Here is a 17,443-nt window from a genome sequence, read left to right as displayed (position 1 = left end):
CTTTTTCTTTGACAAAAACTTTGGCATTTAATACACAAAAGAGAATCCTGAAAAACTAAATAACGAACGTCTCGGCAATTAACCTGCTTGGCTGGCTATGGCGCTTCATTTCTTCTCCACCAATCAGTTTGTTCCTAATGGTAACGAGTGATCGACCGTGTAACCGGTACTTCCCGTTGCCTTTGCTAAATGAAATTGGACAGAGGGAAAAAGGCTTTATGTTTTTGGACGCAAATGTGCGTTGGAGCCACAAGGTGGCGCTGCTAAATTCTGACTAGCTAGAAAATGGTCTACTAAAATTCTTAGATTTGCCCAGGCACAGCAGTGACCGTCATCTGAAATGGCTTCACGATTGTAAAAATATTAAAGCATCTGCTCCCTGACCCTGGGGGTCAATCCGTTTACTGGTTGGCGTGTGTGGGACGTGGCAGCCGCAGAGTTAACCCCAAGCATAGTAAGGAAATGAAATGCTACCTGTAGTATGCGTCGGACCTCTACGCTAACATACCGCCTATCCCTCACAGACACGCCCCCATCTCTGACACCGAGGAGGGTTGGCCAAACCGTGAAGCTGGACGAGGACAGGCAGCATGGTGGCATCTTTGATGAAGTCATTGAGGAGCGTTCCCAATGCGAGTGGCAATGGCAATCCTGATTGGCTCCTGGCTAATCCCGGCAAAAAAAAGTTTCTCTGGTCGGACGGACCCCTAGGTTCACAGTTTAAAAGGATTAAGTCCTTTTTTTTTTTTTTTAAAAAAAAAAAAAAAGAAAAAAAAAAAAAGTCTCAGTCCAGTGAAGGCCAGGAAGGAATATAGAACCTCTGCAATGAGCCCTCTAGGAGGCGCTCCATCCATAACGATAACTTGTTTAATTTCTTTTTAATGTGGCCGGCCCCTGAGCCCAGCGCCATCTTTCTCAGGCTGTCCCCCGACAGGGGCGAGAGTTCTAGCTCTTCGGGGACTTTCTCCTCCTCTATGGTGTTCTGGGCTCTGAAGAGGCAGAAGTACTTTTTGTGGCCGTTCAGCGCCAGCACGTAGCCCGTGTAGTCCCGTTCGAAGAAGTGCTCGTCGTACTGGTAGGCGATGGGGGCGGCGTCCTGGGCGAACTCCAGCAGGTACTCCAGCCACTCACGGTGCTTTTCCAGGTTGAGGAAAGAGAAGTGCAGGGTGCTGCTCCTACGGGGCAAACGAGGGGGGTAAATAACTAAATATAACAAGAATGCCCCCCCAAGGGCAAAGAGAGAGCTCTGTGACCCAAAGCAGGATGGGATCCGACAGGCCTTTCTGCCAGGGTGAAGCTGGGCACTGACCCCCCGTGAAGCTGGGCACTGACCCCCCGTGAAGCTGGGCACTGACCCCCCGTGAAGCCCGCCACTGACCCCCCGTGAAGCCGGGCACTTACCCTGTGAAGGTGTACACTTCCTGGGCAAATCTCTGCAGTAGGCTGGCCTTAGTGGAACTGGAGACTATTAGCACCACGTTGATGTGGCCCGGGCGGAGTCGGACCAGGTTACTCATGTAATTCACGTCGGTTAATTCCGTCACCTCCACAAAGCCTTTCTTAGGGACCCTGAGCAGGAAGAAATACACAGCACACTTTCATCTGAAGCTAGCTAGCTGTCAGTATGGTATAGAATGCCCTATTCTAAGCAACTTTTCAATTGGTCTTCATTATTTGTTTGTTATCGTTACTGAATTATTTGCTTTCTTTGCAATTTTCAATGGGGGTCACTGACCCCGGCAGCCAAAAAACTACAATTTAATTTTTTTGTAACTTTCTTTGCTATTTAGTCCTCCTTTTCATATACCAGTCTCAAATTACTCCCTGGTTGCTAAGGTAACTTGGACCCTAGCAACCAAATACCTGCTGAAACTGCAGGCTGGAGAGCTGCTGAATTAAAAATGAAAAGCAACTGCAAAACTGTCTCAGAATATTTAATAAAATATATGCAATACATATGCAATACATGGTGGGTTTACTTGTCCTTTAAAGTCTTTTGCCCACTGATTCAGGGAGCAGCAATGGCACAGGCACTACACAGAACCTGATGGTTATTTGTGGGATGTAAATGGACCCAGGCTTCATCACAAGCGGCCTTACTTACACAACTACACAGAACTGAAGGGGCTCCAAAAGAGCCCAGGCAATAACCTGTCTATGGCCCGGATTTCCCAGCATGCCCTGCGAGTAGGACAGAGTTACCTTGTGCTTTCCTTTGAGTAGTTTGTCTCTGTGCTCTTTTCCTTATCGCTGGGCTCTTGCTTATCAGAAGGAACAGAATCTCTCTCATCGCTCGAGTCACTGCGGGGAAGAGGTATCAGTAGGTATAAACGGTACATTTTGTGGTCACAGCCTCATTGCACCCCCACCTAATGGTTTAAAATGTAGTGGTGGGCACAACTTCCCCTTGTATGTTATAGGTTATACAGGAGCAGTGGCCGCTCCATGTTGTAGCTTCAACCCTTCCCAGCTATAGTCATGTGATCCCAGTGAAGCCAATAAAAGGGCAATCAATTGGGGCTTTTAACCTTGAAAGCAAGTAAGTTGCAGGTAAAACTCAGTCCCTTTGTTAAATGTATATTGAAGCAGTAGAATTCTTAATGAATCAGATAAAAGTGAGTGTAGGACTGGCCTTGACGGGGCGCTGAGTGAGTGTAGGACTGGCCTTGACCGGGGGCTGAGTGAGTGTAGGACTGGCCTTGACCGGGGGCTGAGTGAGTGTAGGACTGGCCTTGACCGGGGGCTGAGTGAGTGTAGGACTGGCCTTGACCGGGGGCTGAGTGAGTGTAGGACTGGCCTTGACCGGGGGCTGAGTGAGTGTAGGACTGGCCTTGACCGGGCGCTGAGGGAGTGTAGGACTGGCCTTGACAGGGGGCTGAGGGAGTGTAGGACTGGCTTTGACCGGGGGCTGAGGGAGTGTAGGACTGGCTTTGACCGGGGGCTGAGTGAGTGTAGGACTGGCCTTGACAGGGGGCTGAGTGAGTGTAGGACTGGCCTTGACAGGGGGCTGAGTGAGTGTAGGACTGGCCTTGACAGGGGGCTGAGTGAGTGTAGGACTGGCCTTGACAGGGGGCTGAGTGAGTGTAGGACTGGCCTTGACAGGGGGCTGAGTGAGTGTAGGACTGGCCTTGACAGGGGGCTGAGTGAGTGTAGGACTGGCCTTGACAGGGGGCTGAGTGAGTGTAGGACTGGCCTTGACAGGGGGCTGAGTGTAACACAGTTGACCATCTTGAATATATTGCAATATATGGACAAACAATCCCAGTTTTGCTTAAAGGGGAGGGCTTTGCTTGGTAGATTAATGCACAGAATGGCTTAATGTCCTATATATATTGATAATGGGTGAGTGCAGAGGGGCTCTTGTTGCTGTCTAAAGGTATACATATGTCTGTACTATAATACCCCTATATCACAGAAAGGAGACGCGAAACACAATTGCTCTCTTACCTAAAAGCCTGAACAATCACCGTCCCGAACAGGATAAACAGAGCAGAAAAGATCAGAGACAAAAGCGGCATCATCTCCCTCCTGGCACAGGCAAATAAAGGGATATATATAGTCAGAAAGCAGCCAATATATAGTGAATAAAGTACCCCCTATTGTAACATATAGGGATATTATAAGCCCCCGAGGGGTTCCTTATAATATATAGTGAATAAAGTACCCCCTATTGTAACATATAGGGATATTATAAGCCCCCGAGGAGTTCCTTATAATATATAGTGAATAAAGTACCCCCTATTGTAACATATAGGGATATTATAAGCCCCCGAGGAGTTCCTTATAATATATAGTGAATAAAGTACCCCCTATTGTAACATATAGGGATATTATAAGCCCCCGAGGAGTTCCTTATAATATATAGTGAATAAAGTGCCCCCTATTGTAACATATAGGGATATTATAAGCCCCCGAGGAGTTCCTTATAATATATAGTGAATAAAGTGCCCCCTATTGTAACATATAGGGATATTATAAGTCACCGAGGAGTTCCTTATAATATATAGTGAATAAAGTGCCCCCTATTGTAACATATAGGGATATTATAAGCCCCCGAGGAGTTCCTTATAATATATAGTGAATAAAGTACCCCCTATTGTAACATATAGGGATATTATAAGCCCCCGAGGAGTTCCTTATAATATATAGTGAATAAAGTACCCCCTATTGTAAAATATAGGGATATTATAAGTCACAGAGGTGTTCAATGACCATATACAGGTCATGGTGACTTCTAATATTCTTATATTTTACATCAGGGGACACTGTATTTATTATAATATACACGTTTTAGTGAGTCATGTGACAGAAATTACATCACTAAGCTTATAAGGATATAATTTACAATTTGGTCCCATAATGAAATGACCAAACTGTATATTATAAGCAGATAACAAACATTTCTATGAATTGAGATCAGTACGTACCAGTTGTTGTGCAGCAGACTCTCCCACACTTCCGACCAATAATGCATTGCTGTGTAGAACCAGCGCAGGAAGAATACCTGCAAGCACAGAGCAAGCCAGCGCTACACATTAGAACTGCTTTAAGCTACCCTATTGTTTCTCCTACTCCCATGTAACTGGAGGAGTCCCAAGCCGGACTTGGATTTCTTACTATTGAGTGCTATTCTGATACCTACTGGGAGCTGCTATCTTGCTCCCTTCCCATTGTTCTGCTGATCGACTGCTGGGGGGGGAAGGGGGGGGGGGTATCACTCCAACTTGCAGCACAGCAGTAAAGTGTGAGTGAAGTTTATCAGAGCACAGGTCACATGGCTGTGGCACCCTGGGAAATAAAAAATATGGCTAGCCCCATGGGAAAAACAGATTACAAAGCAGGATTCTACTGGAGAAGCTCTATTAACTGATGGGCCTAACCGTCAGCCAATCTCCGATAAACCCCCCCCCCCCCCACCTTGTGGCAGACCCCTTGCAGACTTACAGGCGCTAGCTCATCGTTCAGATCGCTCAGAACCGTTTCGGAGGACAGCAGACTCGGATCTTTCCTTAACCTGTCCAGGAAGTCCAGAAGCACAAACTTATTCTCCTCGCTGCCGATCCAGATCTGGGCTACAATCTTGTACACTATTCGCCCAGCAGAATTCCGCCTTTCAAGTACGGCCAACTGCAAGAAATGGTCGGGACACAAAAAAAAAAAAAAGGCAGAATTCAGCCAATCAGCAGAGGGCAAAAATGAAAGACCTCCCAGCACAGAACCAACCCAGTGAATCCAAGAAGAGACACAACCAACACAGCAAGAAGGAGCTCGGAGAAAGTAGAGTGGAGCAGCAAGGGATGCAGCTCTCCATTTTAGCAACTAACCGGTTGCTATGGTGCAATTTATCATGACAACTGGGCAGTGGTTTGAACAATGTAATCTATAAAGGCAGGAGTGAGCAGATGTCTAACATAATAGCCAGAACAAAACCCTAAATAACTGAAAAACCATAAAAAATTGTTGTAGAATATCAATGTCTATATCATACTAAAAGTTAATTTAAAGGTAAACTACCCCTTTAGGGGATGCTGCAGAGCCGCAGGTCAGTGGAGAGGCGGGGCTTCCTCCTGCTAGGAGGGGTGGTAAACCCCAGACCACCCCAATGCCCCCACAGATGCAATACAAATTCCAAATATACCCCCGGGACTACTGTATATACTCACCGAGGGCTTGTCTGGGTATTTATCCTCTCCCCCCAGTAACGCGCTGGTCAGTTCTGCTTGGCGTTCCTTGAAAGCACGGACAAACCTCACGGTATCCTTAGTATTGGCCGAGGCAAACGATAGAAAGGCTTCATAGGTCTTCTGGAAATCCTCTCCCTCTCCGGTCAGCAACACGACACAGTACCTGCGCATATACAATCGCCATTATATTACAGGTAAGAACTTGTACAGATTGCCTTCCATGAACTGAGGAAATTAGCGAATCAAACTGTCTGTTTATTCCTACTAGATTTCAAAATAAAAATAACTATTATGGGATAAATATATTATAAAAGGCAAATTTTTACATTTTCCTACTTCTCCAATCAGAAGGGTTGCTGCTAAAGCCAACCTCTACACCGGTCGGCATCTCCAATTTAAATGGGCTGCTCACTTTCCAACTAACTCTTAATATGTTACGGAATATCCTATTCATAGAAAGTTTGCAATTGGTTTCCATTATTCATAGTTTTTGAATTATTTGCCTCTCGTTTCTATATATTTCCAGCCTTCAAATGGGGGTCACTGACCCGGGCAGCTAAAAAGCTCTTGCTCTTTAAGGTTACAACTTTATTATTGTTACTTTAGATTCTTTATCTTTCTATTCCATAGTAATGAAGACCAATTGAAAAGTTGCTTAGAACTGGCTATCCACTCAATGGTCAACTTAAAGGTGAATGGCCCCTTCATGGCTTGCTCTTGAGCTACAACTCTTAAGGTGGCAATACACGTAAAGATCCGGTCGCCAAGCGAGCGGATCTTCTCCCAATATCCCCACCTACGGGTGGGCAATATCTAGAGAATTTAGGCTAATTTGGCCGTTTGGCCCTGGGGCCAAACGCGCAAATTCTAACAATTGTAATGGGCGCAGTCGGCTTGGGGACCACAACGATCCGACTGAAATTTTTAACCTGCCCGATCGATATCTGGCCGATTTCAGACCAGATATCAGTCGGGCAGGCCTGTCGTTGCTGCCCATACACGGGCCGACAAGCTGCCGAATTAGTCTAAGGGACCCATATTGGCAGCTACAATCAGCCCGTGTATGGCCGCCTTTAGAACCTTCCAACTAAACTCGACAATGGAGGAGGTTGGTAGAAACAGTAGGAATATGCCAGATCAGCCGGTAATGCCATGAAACAAGGAAGTTCACACTTACTTGCGCTGACGGTGAGACTTCCGCACAGGACAAAGTTCTTGAAAGAGCTTCTGATTGGACAGCCTGGCTGCCAGGAGAAACTTATTGGTTGATATGAAGTCGTCGATGACCTGCTTTTTCATTCCTCTGGCCTAGGAAATTGGGAGAAGAAAATAAAAATCCCTGTATAACTCAGCCTGCAGCCTTGTGCCTTTATATGGGCACAGAACCCCTCAGTGACTGCTAATATCCTTATCATTTACAGTAGGGGGTACATTATCCCTTATAATACATGAGTGATACTCAGAGTTCCCTGTATAACTCAGCCTGCAGCCTTGTGCCTTTATATGGGGGGCACAGAACCCCTCAGTGACTGCTAATATCCTTATCATTTACAGTAGGGGGTACATTATCCCTTATAATACATGAGTGATACTCAGAGTTCCCTGTATAACTCAGCCTGCAGCCTTGTGCCTTTATATGGGGGGCACAGAACCCCTCAGTGACTGCTAATATCCTTATCATTTACAGTAGGGGGTACAGTATCCCTTATAATACATGAGTGATACTCAGAGTTCCCTGTATAACTCAGCCTGCAGCCTTGTGCCTTTATATGGGGGGCACAGAACCCCTCAGTGACTGCTAATATCCTTATCATTTACAGTAGGGGGTACATTATCCCTTATAATACATGAGTGATACTCAGAGTTCCCTGTATAACTCAGCCTGCAGCCTTGTGCCTTTATATGGGCACAGAACCCCTCAGTGACTGCTAATATCCTTATCATTTACAGTAGGGGGTACATTATCCCTTATAATACATGAGTGATACTCAGAGTTCCCCTGCATTAGAGCTCCATGTCCTGTATAAAAGCACACTTTTAATATCCTTCTAATTTTACAAAACAGGATACATTATGCTCCATATAAAGGGAAACAGCCCCACTTTAATTACCTGCACCATGTCAGCAGGCTTATTGATGTGCTCCTTGAAGATGAGGATGGTTGGGGCGTACATATTAATATTGTACTGAGTGCTAATTTGCTCAGTCTCCCTCTTGCCCAAGTCCACATAGCCAAATGATAAATAATCCTTATACGCAAAAGCAGTAAGCTGTTAAAAAAAAATACAAAAGACAATTTATGTATAAAACATAAATATTGGGGTGACCTGTGGCCCTAAACTAGTTGTTTTACCCACAACAATGGAGAGGGGAGAGGCTATGTACTGTCTAAGGCAGGGCTCCCCAACATTTCTTACTCGTGAGCGACAGTCAAATGTAAAAAGACTTGGAGAGCAACACAAGCACCATAAAAGTTCATGGAAGAGCCAAATAAGGACTGTGATTGGCTATTAGGCAGCCTCTATGCACCCTATCAGCTTACAGGGAGCTTTATTTGGTAGTAAATCTTGTTTTTATTCAACCAAAACTTGCCCCCCAGTCAGGAATTCAAAAATAACTCCACACATATAATAAATAGAGTGCCATCACTCCATATATATATATGCTGGAGTGATGGCACACACAGGATTTTCACAAATAAATCAGAGGTTTATTGGCATTTTTTTGATCCTGTGACTCCTTTGTGAAAATCCTGTGTGTGCCGTCACTCCAGCCTGTATACTTATTTTTTGCACAGCTCTTCCAGCATTTTTATTTGAGAGAGAGAGAGAGAGAGAGAGAGAGAGAGAGAGAGAGAGAGAGAGAGAGAGAGAGAGAGAGAGAGAGGAGAGAGAGAGAGAGAGAGAGAGAGAGAGAGAGAGAGAGAGAGAGAGAGAGAGAGAGAGAGAGAGAGAGAGAGAGAGAGAGAGAGAGAGAGAGAGAGAGAGAGAGAGAGAGAGAGAGAGAGAGAGAGAGAGAGAGAGAGAGAGAGAACCATTGCTTAGAGATTACCTTATAAATCAGTGGCACGGGTGGCATTTGATCAAACAGTAACACATGAGGTTTATTCTCTTGTTGCCAATTGGACAAGAACCGAATGTAGTTTTTGTCATTGATCTGTAGTAAGATAAAAGATAGCACATAGTGTTAATAAGACCATACATAGTTACATAGGGTTGAAAAAAGACCTGTGTCCATCAAGTTCAACCCATCCAAGTAAACCCAGCACACCTAACCCACACCTACCAATCTATACACTCACATACATAAACTATAAATACAACCACTAGTACTAACTGTAGGTATTAGTATCACAATAGCCTTGGATATTCTGATTGATCAAGAACTCATCCAGGCCCCTCTTAAAGGCATTAACAGAATCTGCCATTACCCCATCACTAGGAAGGGCATTCCCCAACCTCACTGCCCTCACCGTGAAAAACCACCTACGCTGCTTCAAATGGAAACTCCTTTCCTCTAATCTAAAGGGGTGACCTCTGGTTCAATCCTGACCCGACTAGAAGCCACAGCCAAGCCGACCTCACCTTGTCCACGAGGTTCCCAGGAAGAAGGCTTTCTACAAAGTGTCGGAGATTTTCCCGGAGAACGGCATTGTGAAAAAATGAAATCTTGCCATTAATTACTCCTAGAATAGAAGGGGTGCTGTGTGCGCCCAAGTGGTGAGCGAGTCTTCTCTCGTAACCGGCATGGACGACTCCTATTCCAACCCCTAAATAGTGGGAAAGAGAATAATCACCTTAAGTGCGCGAAACCGGGTTATTAACATTTATTATTAACATGTATTCTGTAATTTGGATCTCCATACCTTCAGTCTGCTTAATATCAATTAAATATTGAATGATCCCAATAGGATCGTTCTGCACCCAATAAGGGGTAATTATATCTTAGTTGGGATCAAGTACAGGTACTGTTTTATTATTACAGAGAAAAGGGAATCATTTAACCATGAAATAAACCCAATAGGGCTGTTCTGCCCCAATAAGGGGTAATTATATCTTAGTTGGGATCAAGTACAGGTACTGTTTTATTATTACAGAGAAAAGGGAATCATTTAACCATTAAATAAACCCAATAGGGCTGTTCTGCCCCCAATAAGAGGTAAATATATCTTAGTTGCGATCAAGTGCCCACTTACCGAGCCCCTCCAGTTCTTGCACCACCTCCTTCCACACCGGCTCTATGTGGATGCAGCTGAAGCACCAGTCGGAGGTGATCTTGATGAGGTACGGCTTATGGAAGCTGTCTGGTACCACTTCATTGATGTAGTGAGAGAACTGCAGCAAGTATTTCTCATCGGCAGAGTCTCGGCGCTCGGAGTTAAAGGGGAAGTGAAAAAAGGACTCGTCAAAGTAAAAACTGTCGTGGAAATGGCGGAAGTGGTGTTGCTGCTGCTGTTGCGTGTAGCCCTGGTTCTCGCCCACATCTCCGTATCGATCAAAATTACTTCGCTTCTCTTCATTGGAAAGTATCTGGAGAGACCAAGAATATAAAGGGATTGGGTAGTCTGAGCTTTCAGAAGGAGCCGGCGCTACACATTAGAACTGCTTTCAGCTAACCTATTGTTTCTCCTACTCCCATGTAACTGGAGGAGTCCCAAGCCGGACTTGGATTTCTTACTATTGAGTGCTATTCTGATACCTACTGGGAGCTGCTATCTTGCTCCCTTCCCATTGTTCTGCTGATCGGCTGCTGGGGGTGAGGGGGGGGGATATCACTCCAACTTGCAGCGCAGCAGTAAAGTGTGCCTGAGTCTGAGCTTTCAGCCAGCGCTACACATTAGAACTGCTTTCAGCTAACCTATTGTTTCTCCTACTCCCATGTAACTGGAGGAGTCCCAAAGCAAGCCAGAAAGTTAGGTGAATACACTCCCAACTTGCAGGAGTGAATATCTGCCCCCCCCCCCCCCCCAAACTACACAATTTCATTACATGTTTTCAGGCACAAGAAAGAAGAATTATTTCAACAGCATAGCATTACCCCTGTGTGGGATTTCCTACCTCATACGCTTTGCTGACTTGGATGAATTTATCTTCAGCTCCTGGGTTCTTGTTCTTGTCCGGGTGCCTACAAGGAAGACACATATAAATATGATTCCTCTACACCATGCCCCTAGCAACCAGATAGCTGCTAAAATTCCAAACTGAAGAGCTGGTGAACAAAGAGCAAAAAATAATTAAAAAACCACCCATAATAAAAAATGAAGACCAATTGCAAATTGTTTCAGAATATCACTGTCTAAAACAGTGATCCCCAACCAGTGGCTCTGGGGCAACATGTTGCTCCCCAACCCCTTGGGTGTTGCTCCCAGTGACCCCAAACCAGGTAGTTATTTTTGAATTCCTGACTTGGGGGCAAGTTTTGGTTGGATAAATACAATTCTACTCGGCCTTAGAAACAGTGTGCTCCAGGCCCCGACTGGCAATCTGTGGGTTCTGGCAAATGCCAGGGGGGCTGCTGTAAGGTGCCACAGACACTCACTATTTATTGGGCTGGGGGAGGGGGCTGTTTGCGCCTCTGGGTACTGGGAATGCCAGGGGGGCTGTAAGGTGCCACAGACACTCACTATTTATTGGGCTGGGGGGGGCTGTTTGTGTCTCTGGGTACTGGGAATGCCAGGGGGGCTGTAAGGTGCCACAGACAGTCACTATTTATTGGGCTGGGGGGGCTGTTTGTGCCTCTGGGTACTGGGAATGCCAGGGGGGCTGTAAGGTGCCACAGACAGTTACTATTTATTGGGCTGGGGGGGGGGGCTGTTTGTGCCTCTGGGTACTGGGAATGCCAGGGGGGCTGTAAGGTGCCACAGACAGTCACTATTTATTGGGCTGGGGGCGGGGGCTGTTTGTGCCTCTGGGTACTGGGAATGCCAGGGGGGCTGTAAGGTGCCACAGACAGTCACTATTTATTGGGCTGGGGGGGCTGTTTGTGCCTCTGGGTACTGGGAATGCCAGGGGGGCTGTAAGGTGCCACAGACAGTCACTATTTATTGGGCTGGGGGGGCTGTTTGTGCCTCTGGGTACTGGGAATGCCAGGGGGGCTGTAAGGTGCCACAGACAGTCACTATTTATTGGGCTGGGGGGGTGTTTGTGCCTCTGGGTACTGGGAATGCCAGGGGGGCTGTAAGGTGCCACAGACAGTTACTATTTATTGGGCTGGGGGGGGGGTGTTTGTGCCTCTGGGTACTGGGAATGCCAGGGGGGCTGTAAGGTGCCACAGACAGTTACTATTTATTGGGCTGGGGGGGTGTTTGTGCCTCTGGGTACTGGGAATGCCAGGGGGGCTGTAAGGTGCCACAGACAGTCACTATTTATTGGGCTGGGGGGGTGTTTGTGCCTCTGGGTACTGGGAATGCCAGGGGGGCTGTAAGGTGCCACAGACAGTCACTATTTATTGGGCTGGGGGGGGGGGCTGTTTGTGCCTCTGGGTACTGGGAATGCCAGGGGGGCTGTAAGGTGCCACAGACAGTCACTATTTATTGGGCTGGGGGGGGGGGCTGTTTGTGCCTCTGGGTGCTGGGAATGCCAGGGGGGCTGTAAGGTGCCACAGACAGTCACTATTTATTGGGCTGGGGGGGTGTTTGTGCCTCTGGTTACTGGGAATGCCAGGGGGGCTGTAAGGTGCCACAGACAGTCACTATTTATTGGGCTGGGGGGGTGTTTGTGCCTCTGGGTACTGGGAATGCCAGGGGGGCTGTAAGGTGCTACAGACAGTCACTATTTATTGGGCTGGGGGGGTGTTTGTGCCTCTGGGTACTGGGAATGCCAAGGCTTATATTGAAGCCCAGCCCAGACCTAGCTGCTCACATATTAGTGCCCAATAAGGGTTGGGGCTCTTATCTTATCTCTTACAGAACCCTGCAGAGTTATGGTGCACATACCAATCGTATTGTCACTACCATCATGGAGATCAACAGCTGCTCTTTGAACCACGTTGCTTCCCATTCCACTGAATGTGACGTGCCATATGCTGCCTGCTATATGCGTGCCCTGTATGTCCTTGTTACAGTGATGAACGACCCATTTTAAATCTAAGGGAATGCTGAGTAATGGTATCCCTTCTGCTGAGCTAATCCCAGAGCAAGGGATTGAGTTCAGCTGACACTTATAATATCAGCTCCTGTGCAGGCAAGGGCGATATGAAATGTAGTTTATAGGTATCTCTCTGTATAGGCTATGAGCAAACTTAGGGGGCTGTTCCTGCTGAATTGTGCTTAGTACAGGGGAATCCCTATGTGCCATAGTTTTATGGTATCTCTCTGTACAGGCTATGGGCAAACTTAGGGGGCTGTTCCTGCTGAATTGTGCTTAGTACAGGGGAATCCCTATGTGCCATAGTTTTATGGTATCTCTCTGTACAGGCTATGAGCAAACTTAGGGGGCTGTTCCTGCTGAATTATGCTTAGTAAAGGGGAATCCCTATGCTGCCATAGTTTTAGGTATCTCTCTTTGGACAAAATGCTTATGTGACAGGGAAATTCAGCAACTAGAATCCAATCACCATTGTGCCATGAAACTTACTAATGGCTGTACAGCCCTCGGGGTAATATGGAACTCACTAAGCCAAGCGTTAAAATGCTTAAGTTACATGACTGGATATATGAATTATAAAGCCACCAGGGTAAAGATGTACAAATGGTTTTGTATTGGCTAATACAGCCCCCAGACTGACCCAATGTAACACAAGTGGTGGGCCGACAGACCTGACTTGCTGGAGGAGACTGACCTTTGCAACATTGTTTAAAAAGTAATAACCCGGAGTTCAGCAAATGCTGCTTTCAATAGCAATTACATTTACTAATAACTTTTAAAGCACCCAAAATATTTCAATAAATTCATATTGGAAAGTTTTTTAGGCCAAAAATTACTTTTGGGGTTGACTTGTCCTTTAAGAAGAGTGTGAATAGGAACAACACTGCCAGGATATTTTTGGGGAACTTTTATCTCTAAATGACAATGTTACACAGCAAATATTTCCCTCTGCCATTTAACCTTTTATTCTTCAACCAACAAATGTATTTGTAGCTGTAATATTGGTGTGTAGGCGCCATCTCAGTGCCTTGTGCCTGAGTCTGAGCTTTCAGCCAGCGCTACACATTAGAACTGCTTTCAGCTAACCTATTGTTTCTCCTACTCCCATGTAACTGGAGGAGTCCCAAGCCGGACTTGGATTTCTTACTATTGAGTGCTATTCTGATACCTACTGGGAGCTGCTATCTTGCTCCCTTCCCATTGTTCTGCTGATCAGCTGCTGGGGGTGAGGGGGGGATATCACTCCAACTTGCAGCGCAGCAGTAAAGTGTGCCTGAGTCTGAGCTTTCAGCCAGCGCTACACATTAGAACTGCTTTCAGCTAACCTATTGTTTCTCCTACTCCCATGTAACTGGAGGAGTCCCAAGCCGGACTTGGATTTCTTACTATTGAGTGCTATTCTGATACCTACTGGGAGCTGCTATCTTGCTCCCTTCCCATTGTTCTGCTGATCGGCTGCTGGGGGTGAGGGGGGGGATATCACTCCAACTTGCAGCGCAGCAGTAAAGTGTGCCTGAGTCTGAGCTTTCAGCCAGCGCTACACATTAGAACTGCTTTCAGCTAACCTATTGTTTCTCCTACTCCCATGTAACTGGAGGAGTCCCAAGCCGGACTTGGATTTCTTACTATTGAGTGCTATTCTGATACCTACTGGGAGCTGCTATCTTGCTCCCTTCCCATAGTTCTGGTGATCGGCTGCTGGGGGGGGGGGAGATTACACACATATTGCTTGACCAAATTGTAATTATCAACAAATCCTTTTTAAATCAAATCCTTATATAGCTTACCATTCTCGGGCCAGTTTCTTGTAGGCCTTTTTAATGTCGGCTTGGCTAGCTGACTTGCTGATTCCAAGGATCCGATAAGGGTCAAAATCTGCAGCTGACAGGATCTTCAGAGCCAAGACAAGGAAAAGCAGAAACCAGCAAAGGAGGCGTAATTTCCAATGGCCCATCGCTCTCGCTGCCTAGGGACAACCTGGAAGGAGAGGGAAATACAGACTCAGTAAGGCTGTTCTGCTTCCATTACAGAGGACAAATGTTGGATGGGAATTTTGCTGTTTCGAATTCCAGCAGTAATCCGGTTGCTAGGGTACAGCTTACCCCAGCAACGAGTCAGTGGTTTGAATTTGAGAAAGGGAGATGAATAGTAGCCTCCCTATTGGCTACCAGGGTCAGTGACCCTCATTTGAACACTGGAAAGAGGATGAAGAATATAAACATAAATATTCCTGCACTGGTACAGCTGGGGTGTTACAGAAACCCTACTATAGTTTATATAAATACCCCGCTGTGTAGCCCCGGGGGCAGCCATTCCTGCACTGGTACAGCTGGGGTGTTACAGAAACCCTACTATAGTTTTTATAAATACCCCGCTGTGTAGCCCCGGGGGCAGCCATTCCTGCACTGGTACAGCTGGGGTGTTTGCTACAGAAACCCTACTATAGTTTATATAAATACCCCGCTGTGTAGCCCCGGGGGCAGCCATTCCTGCACTGGTACAGCTGGGGTGTTTGCTACAGAAACCCTACTATAGTTTTTATAAATACCCCGCTGTGTAGCCCCGGGGGCAGCCATTCCTGCACCGGTACAGCTGGGGTGTTTGCTACAGAAACCCTACTATAGTTTATATAAATACCCCGCTGTGTAGCCCCGGGGGCAGCCATTCCTGCACTGGTACAGCTGGGGTGTTACAGAAACCCTACTATAGTTTATATAAATACCCCGCTGTGTAGCCCCGGGGGCAGCCATTCCTGCACTGGTACAGCTGGGGTGTTTGCTACAGAAACCCTACTATAGTTTATATAAATACCCCGCTGTGTAGCCCCGGGGGCAGCCATTCCTGCACTGGTACAGCTGGGGTGTTTGCTACAGAAACCCTACTATAGTTTATATAAATACCCCGCTGTGTAGCCCCGGGGGCAGCCATTCCTGCACCGGTACAGCTGGGGCGTTTGCTACAGAAACCCTACTATAGTTTATATAAATACCCCGCTGTGTAGCCCCGGGGGCAGCCATTCCTGCACCGGTACAGCTGGGGCGTTTGCTACAGAAACCCTACTATAGTTTATATAAATACCCCGCTGTGTAGCCCCGGGGGCAGCCATTCCTGCACTGGTACAGCTGGGGTGTTTGCTACAGAAACCCTACTATAGTTTATATAAATACCCCGCTGTGTAGCCCCGGGGGCAGCCGTTCCTGCACCGGTACAGCTGGGGTGTTTGCTACAGAAACCCTACTATAGTTTATATAAATACCCCGCTGTGTAGCCCCGGGGCAGCCATTCCTGCACTGGTACAGCTGGGGTGTTTGCTACAGAAACCCTACTATAGTTTATATAAATACCCCGCTGTGTAGCCCCGGGGGCAGCCATTTACAGGAGAAGAGGCCCAGGTTACATAGCAGATAACAGATAAACTCTGTAGAATACAATGGTGTTTTATCTGCTATGTAACCTGTGCCTTTTCTCTATTATGCCCACTGATGCCTCAGCAGCAAGGAACCTACTAATCACCCATAGTAAGGATGAAGATGCAGTAGGGTGACCCCCTTATACTATAGCCCCCCAATACTATGCCCCCCACATACAGAGCAATATGATGAATACCCCTTTGCAGAGAGCGTACGGCAGCCGTAGGGTCTCAGACCGGACCGTACCACTGTACAGAACCCCCCTACGGACTGTACCAATATGAGAGCCGGGGCCCTGTGTGTAACAGCAGTGATGGCCGCTCCGCTCACCTCTAGGGTCCAGCACAGAGGCCTCTCCGTCTCCCGGTATATCCCGCCTTTCCAGGCTGCAAGTCGCCTTCCTCCTCCGCCTCCGCCTCCGGGTCGCAGCTACTCGGCCGCTTTCATTTCATCCCTCTCCGCCGGCCTGTCTTTGACCTCATACGCGGAACCGGAAGCTCAGCCGCCGGCCCCGCCTACCAACTTCCTCGTAACCCCGCCCCTAGGAACCGGCTTCCTTCAATCAGCGTTCTGGATTGTCTGATAACATCCTCTTCTGCCCTCCGCCGTTGCCACGGAGACGCCATGGAGACGCACCTACTGCTGTCACATGGTCTGCTCCCTAACGCCCTCAGGTTGCCACAGCAACGGACCTGGCAAATAGCATCCACCATTTTAGCTGTGTGGCAGGATCTTTAGCCTCTGTGTTGCTCCTCCCCTGGGGCCCCTGGTGAACTGTTCATCCCCAGGGGCCACAGAGCAACAACATCTCCCACACACCCTGCATTACAGACACAGTGCATACAGTCCATTGCAATAATTCCTTACAATTTATTATCTCCAGTAATTCCTGTTATCTGTACAGTGATCTGTTATATGGATACATTGTATAAAGTCCCTTATCAGCCACTGTATTGGGGGAAGTAGCCCTGCCCTTTGTGGGACTGAGGGATAGCCGCCACAATCAGGCAGGGCTAGTGTCTAATCACATTGGAGAGGGTCCTACATTTTCCACTTTTTTAACATTTTATTCTTAAACCAACAAATGTATTTGTAGCTGTAATATTGGTGTGTAGGCGCCATCTCAGTGCCTTGTGCCTGAGTCTGAGCTTTCATCCAGCGCTACACATTAGAACTGCTTTCAGCTAACCTATTGTTTCTCCTACTCCCATGTAACTGGAGGAGTCCCAAGCCGGACTTGGATTTCTTACTATTGAGTGCTATT

General features: G+C 47.0%; 1 protein-coding gene across 1 annotated transcript; it reads right to left on the bottom strand.

Annotated features, from left to right (window-relative positions):
* Positions 1 to 16,735, bottom strand: dnajc16 (DnaJ heat shock protein family (Hsp40) member C16). Its single transcript, XM_031905824.1, has 15 exons — positions 16,510 to 16,735; positions 14,557 to 14,746; positions 10,742 to 10,808; positions 9,880 to 10,213; positions 9,269 to 9,453; positions 8,736 to 8,840; positions 7,796 to 7,954; positions 6,862 to 6,992; positions 5,664 to 5,847; positions 4,945 to 5,127; positions 4,428 to 4,504; positions 3,448 to 3,528; positions 2,203 to 2,301; positions 1,402 to 1,569; positions 1 to 1,175 (listed from the first exon to the last, which is right to left on the bottom strand). Exons 2-15 carry the CDS (start codon positions 14,721 to 14,723, stop codon positions 785 to 787), a joined length of 2,331 nt encoding a protein of 776 aa, XP_031761684.1. The 5' UTR covers positions 14,724 to 14,746; positions 16,510 to 16,735; the 3' UTR covers positions 1 to 784.
* Between the last annotated feature and the right edge of the window lie 708 nt (positions 16,736 to 17,443).

The sequence above is a fragment of the Xenopus tropicalis genome, chromosome 7 (genome assembly GCF_000004195.4).
Source record: "Xenopus tropicalis strain Nigerian chromosome 7, UCB_Xtro_10.0, whole genome shotgun sequence".
NCBI lineage: Eukaryota > Metazoa > Chordata > Amphibia > Anura > Pipidae > Xenopus > Xenopus tropicalis.
The sequence above is the reverse complement of the archived record's forward strand: the minus strand, read 5'-3'. Positions and strand labels throughout refer to the sequence as shown.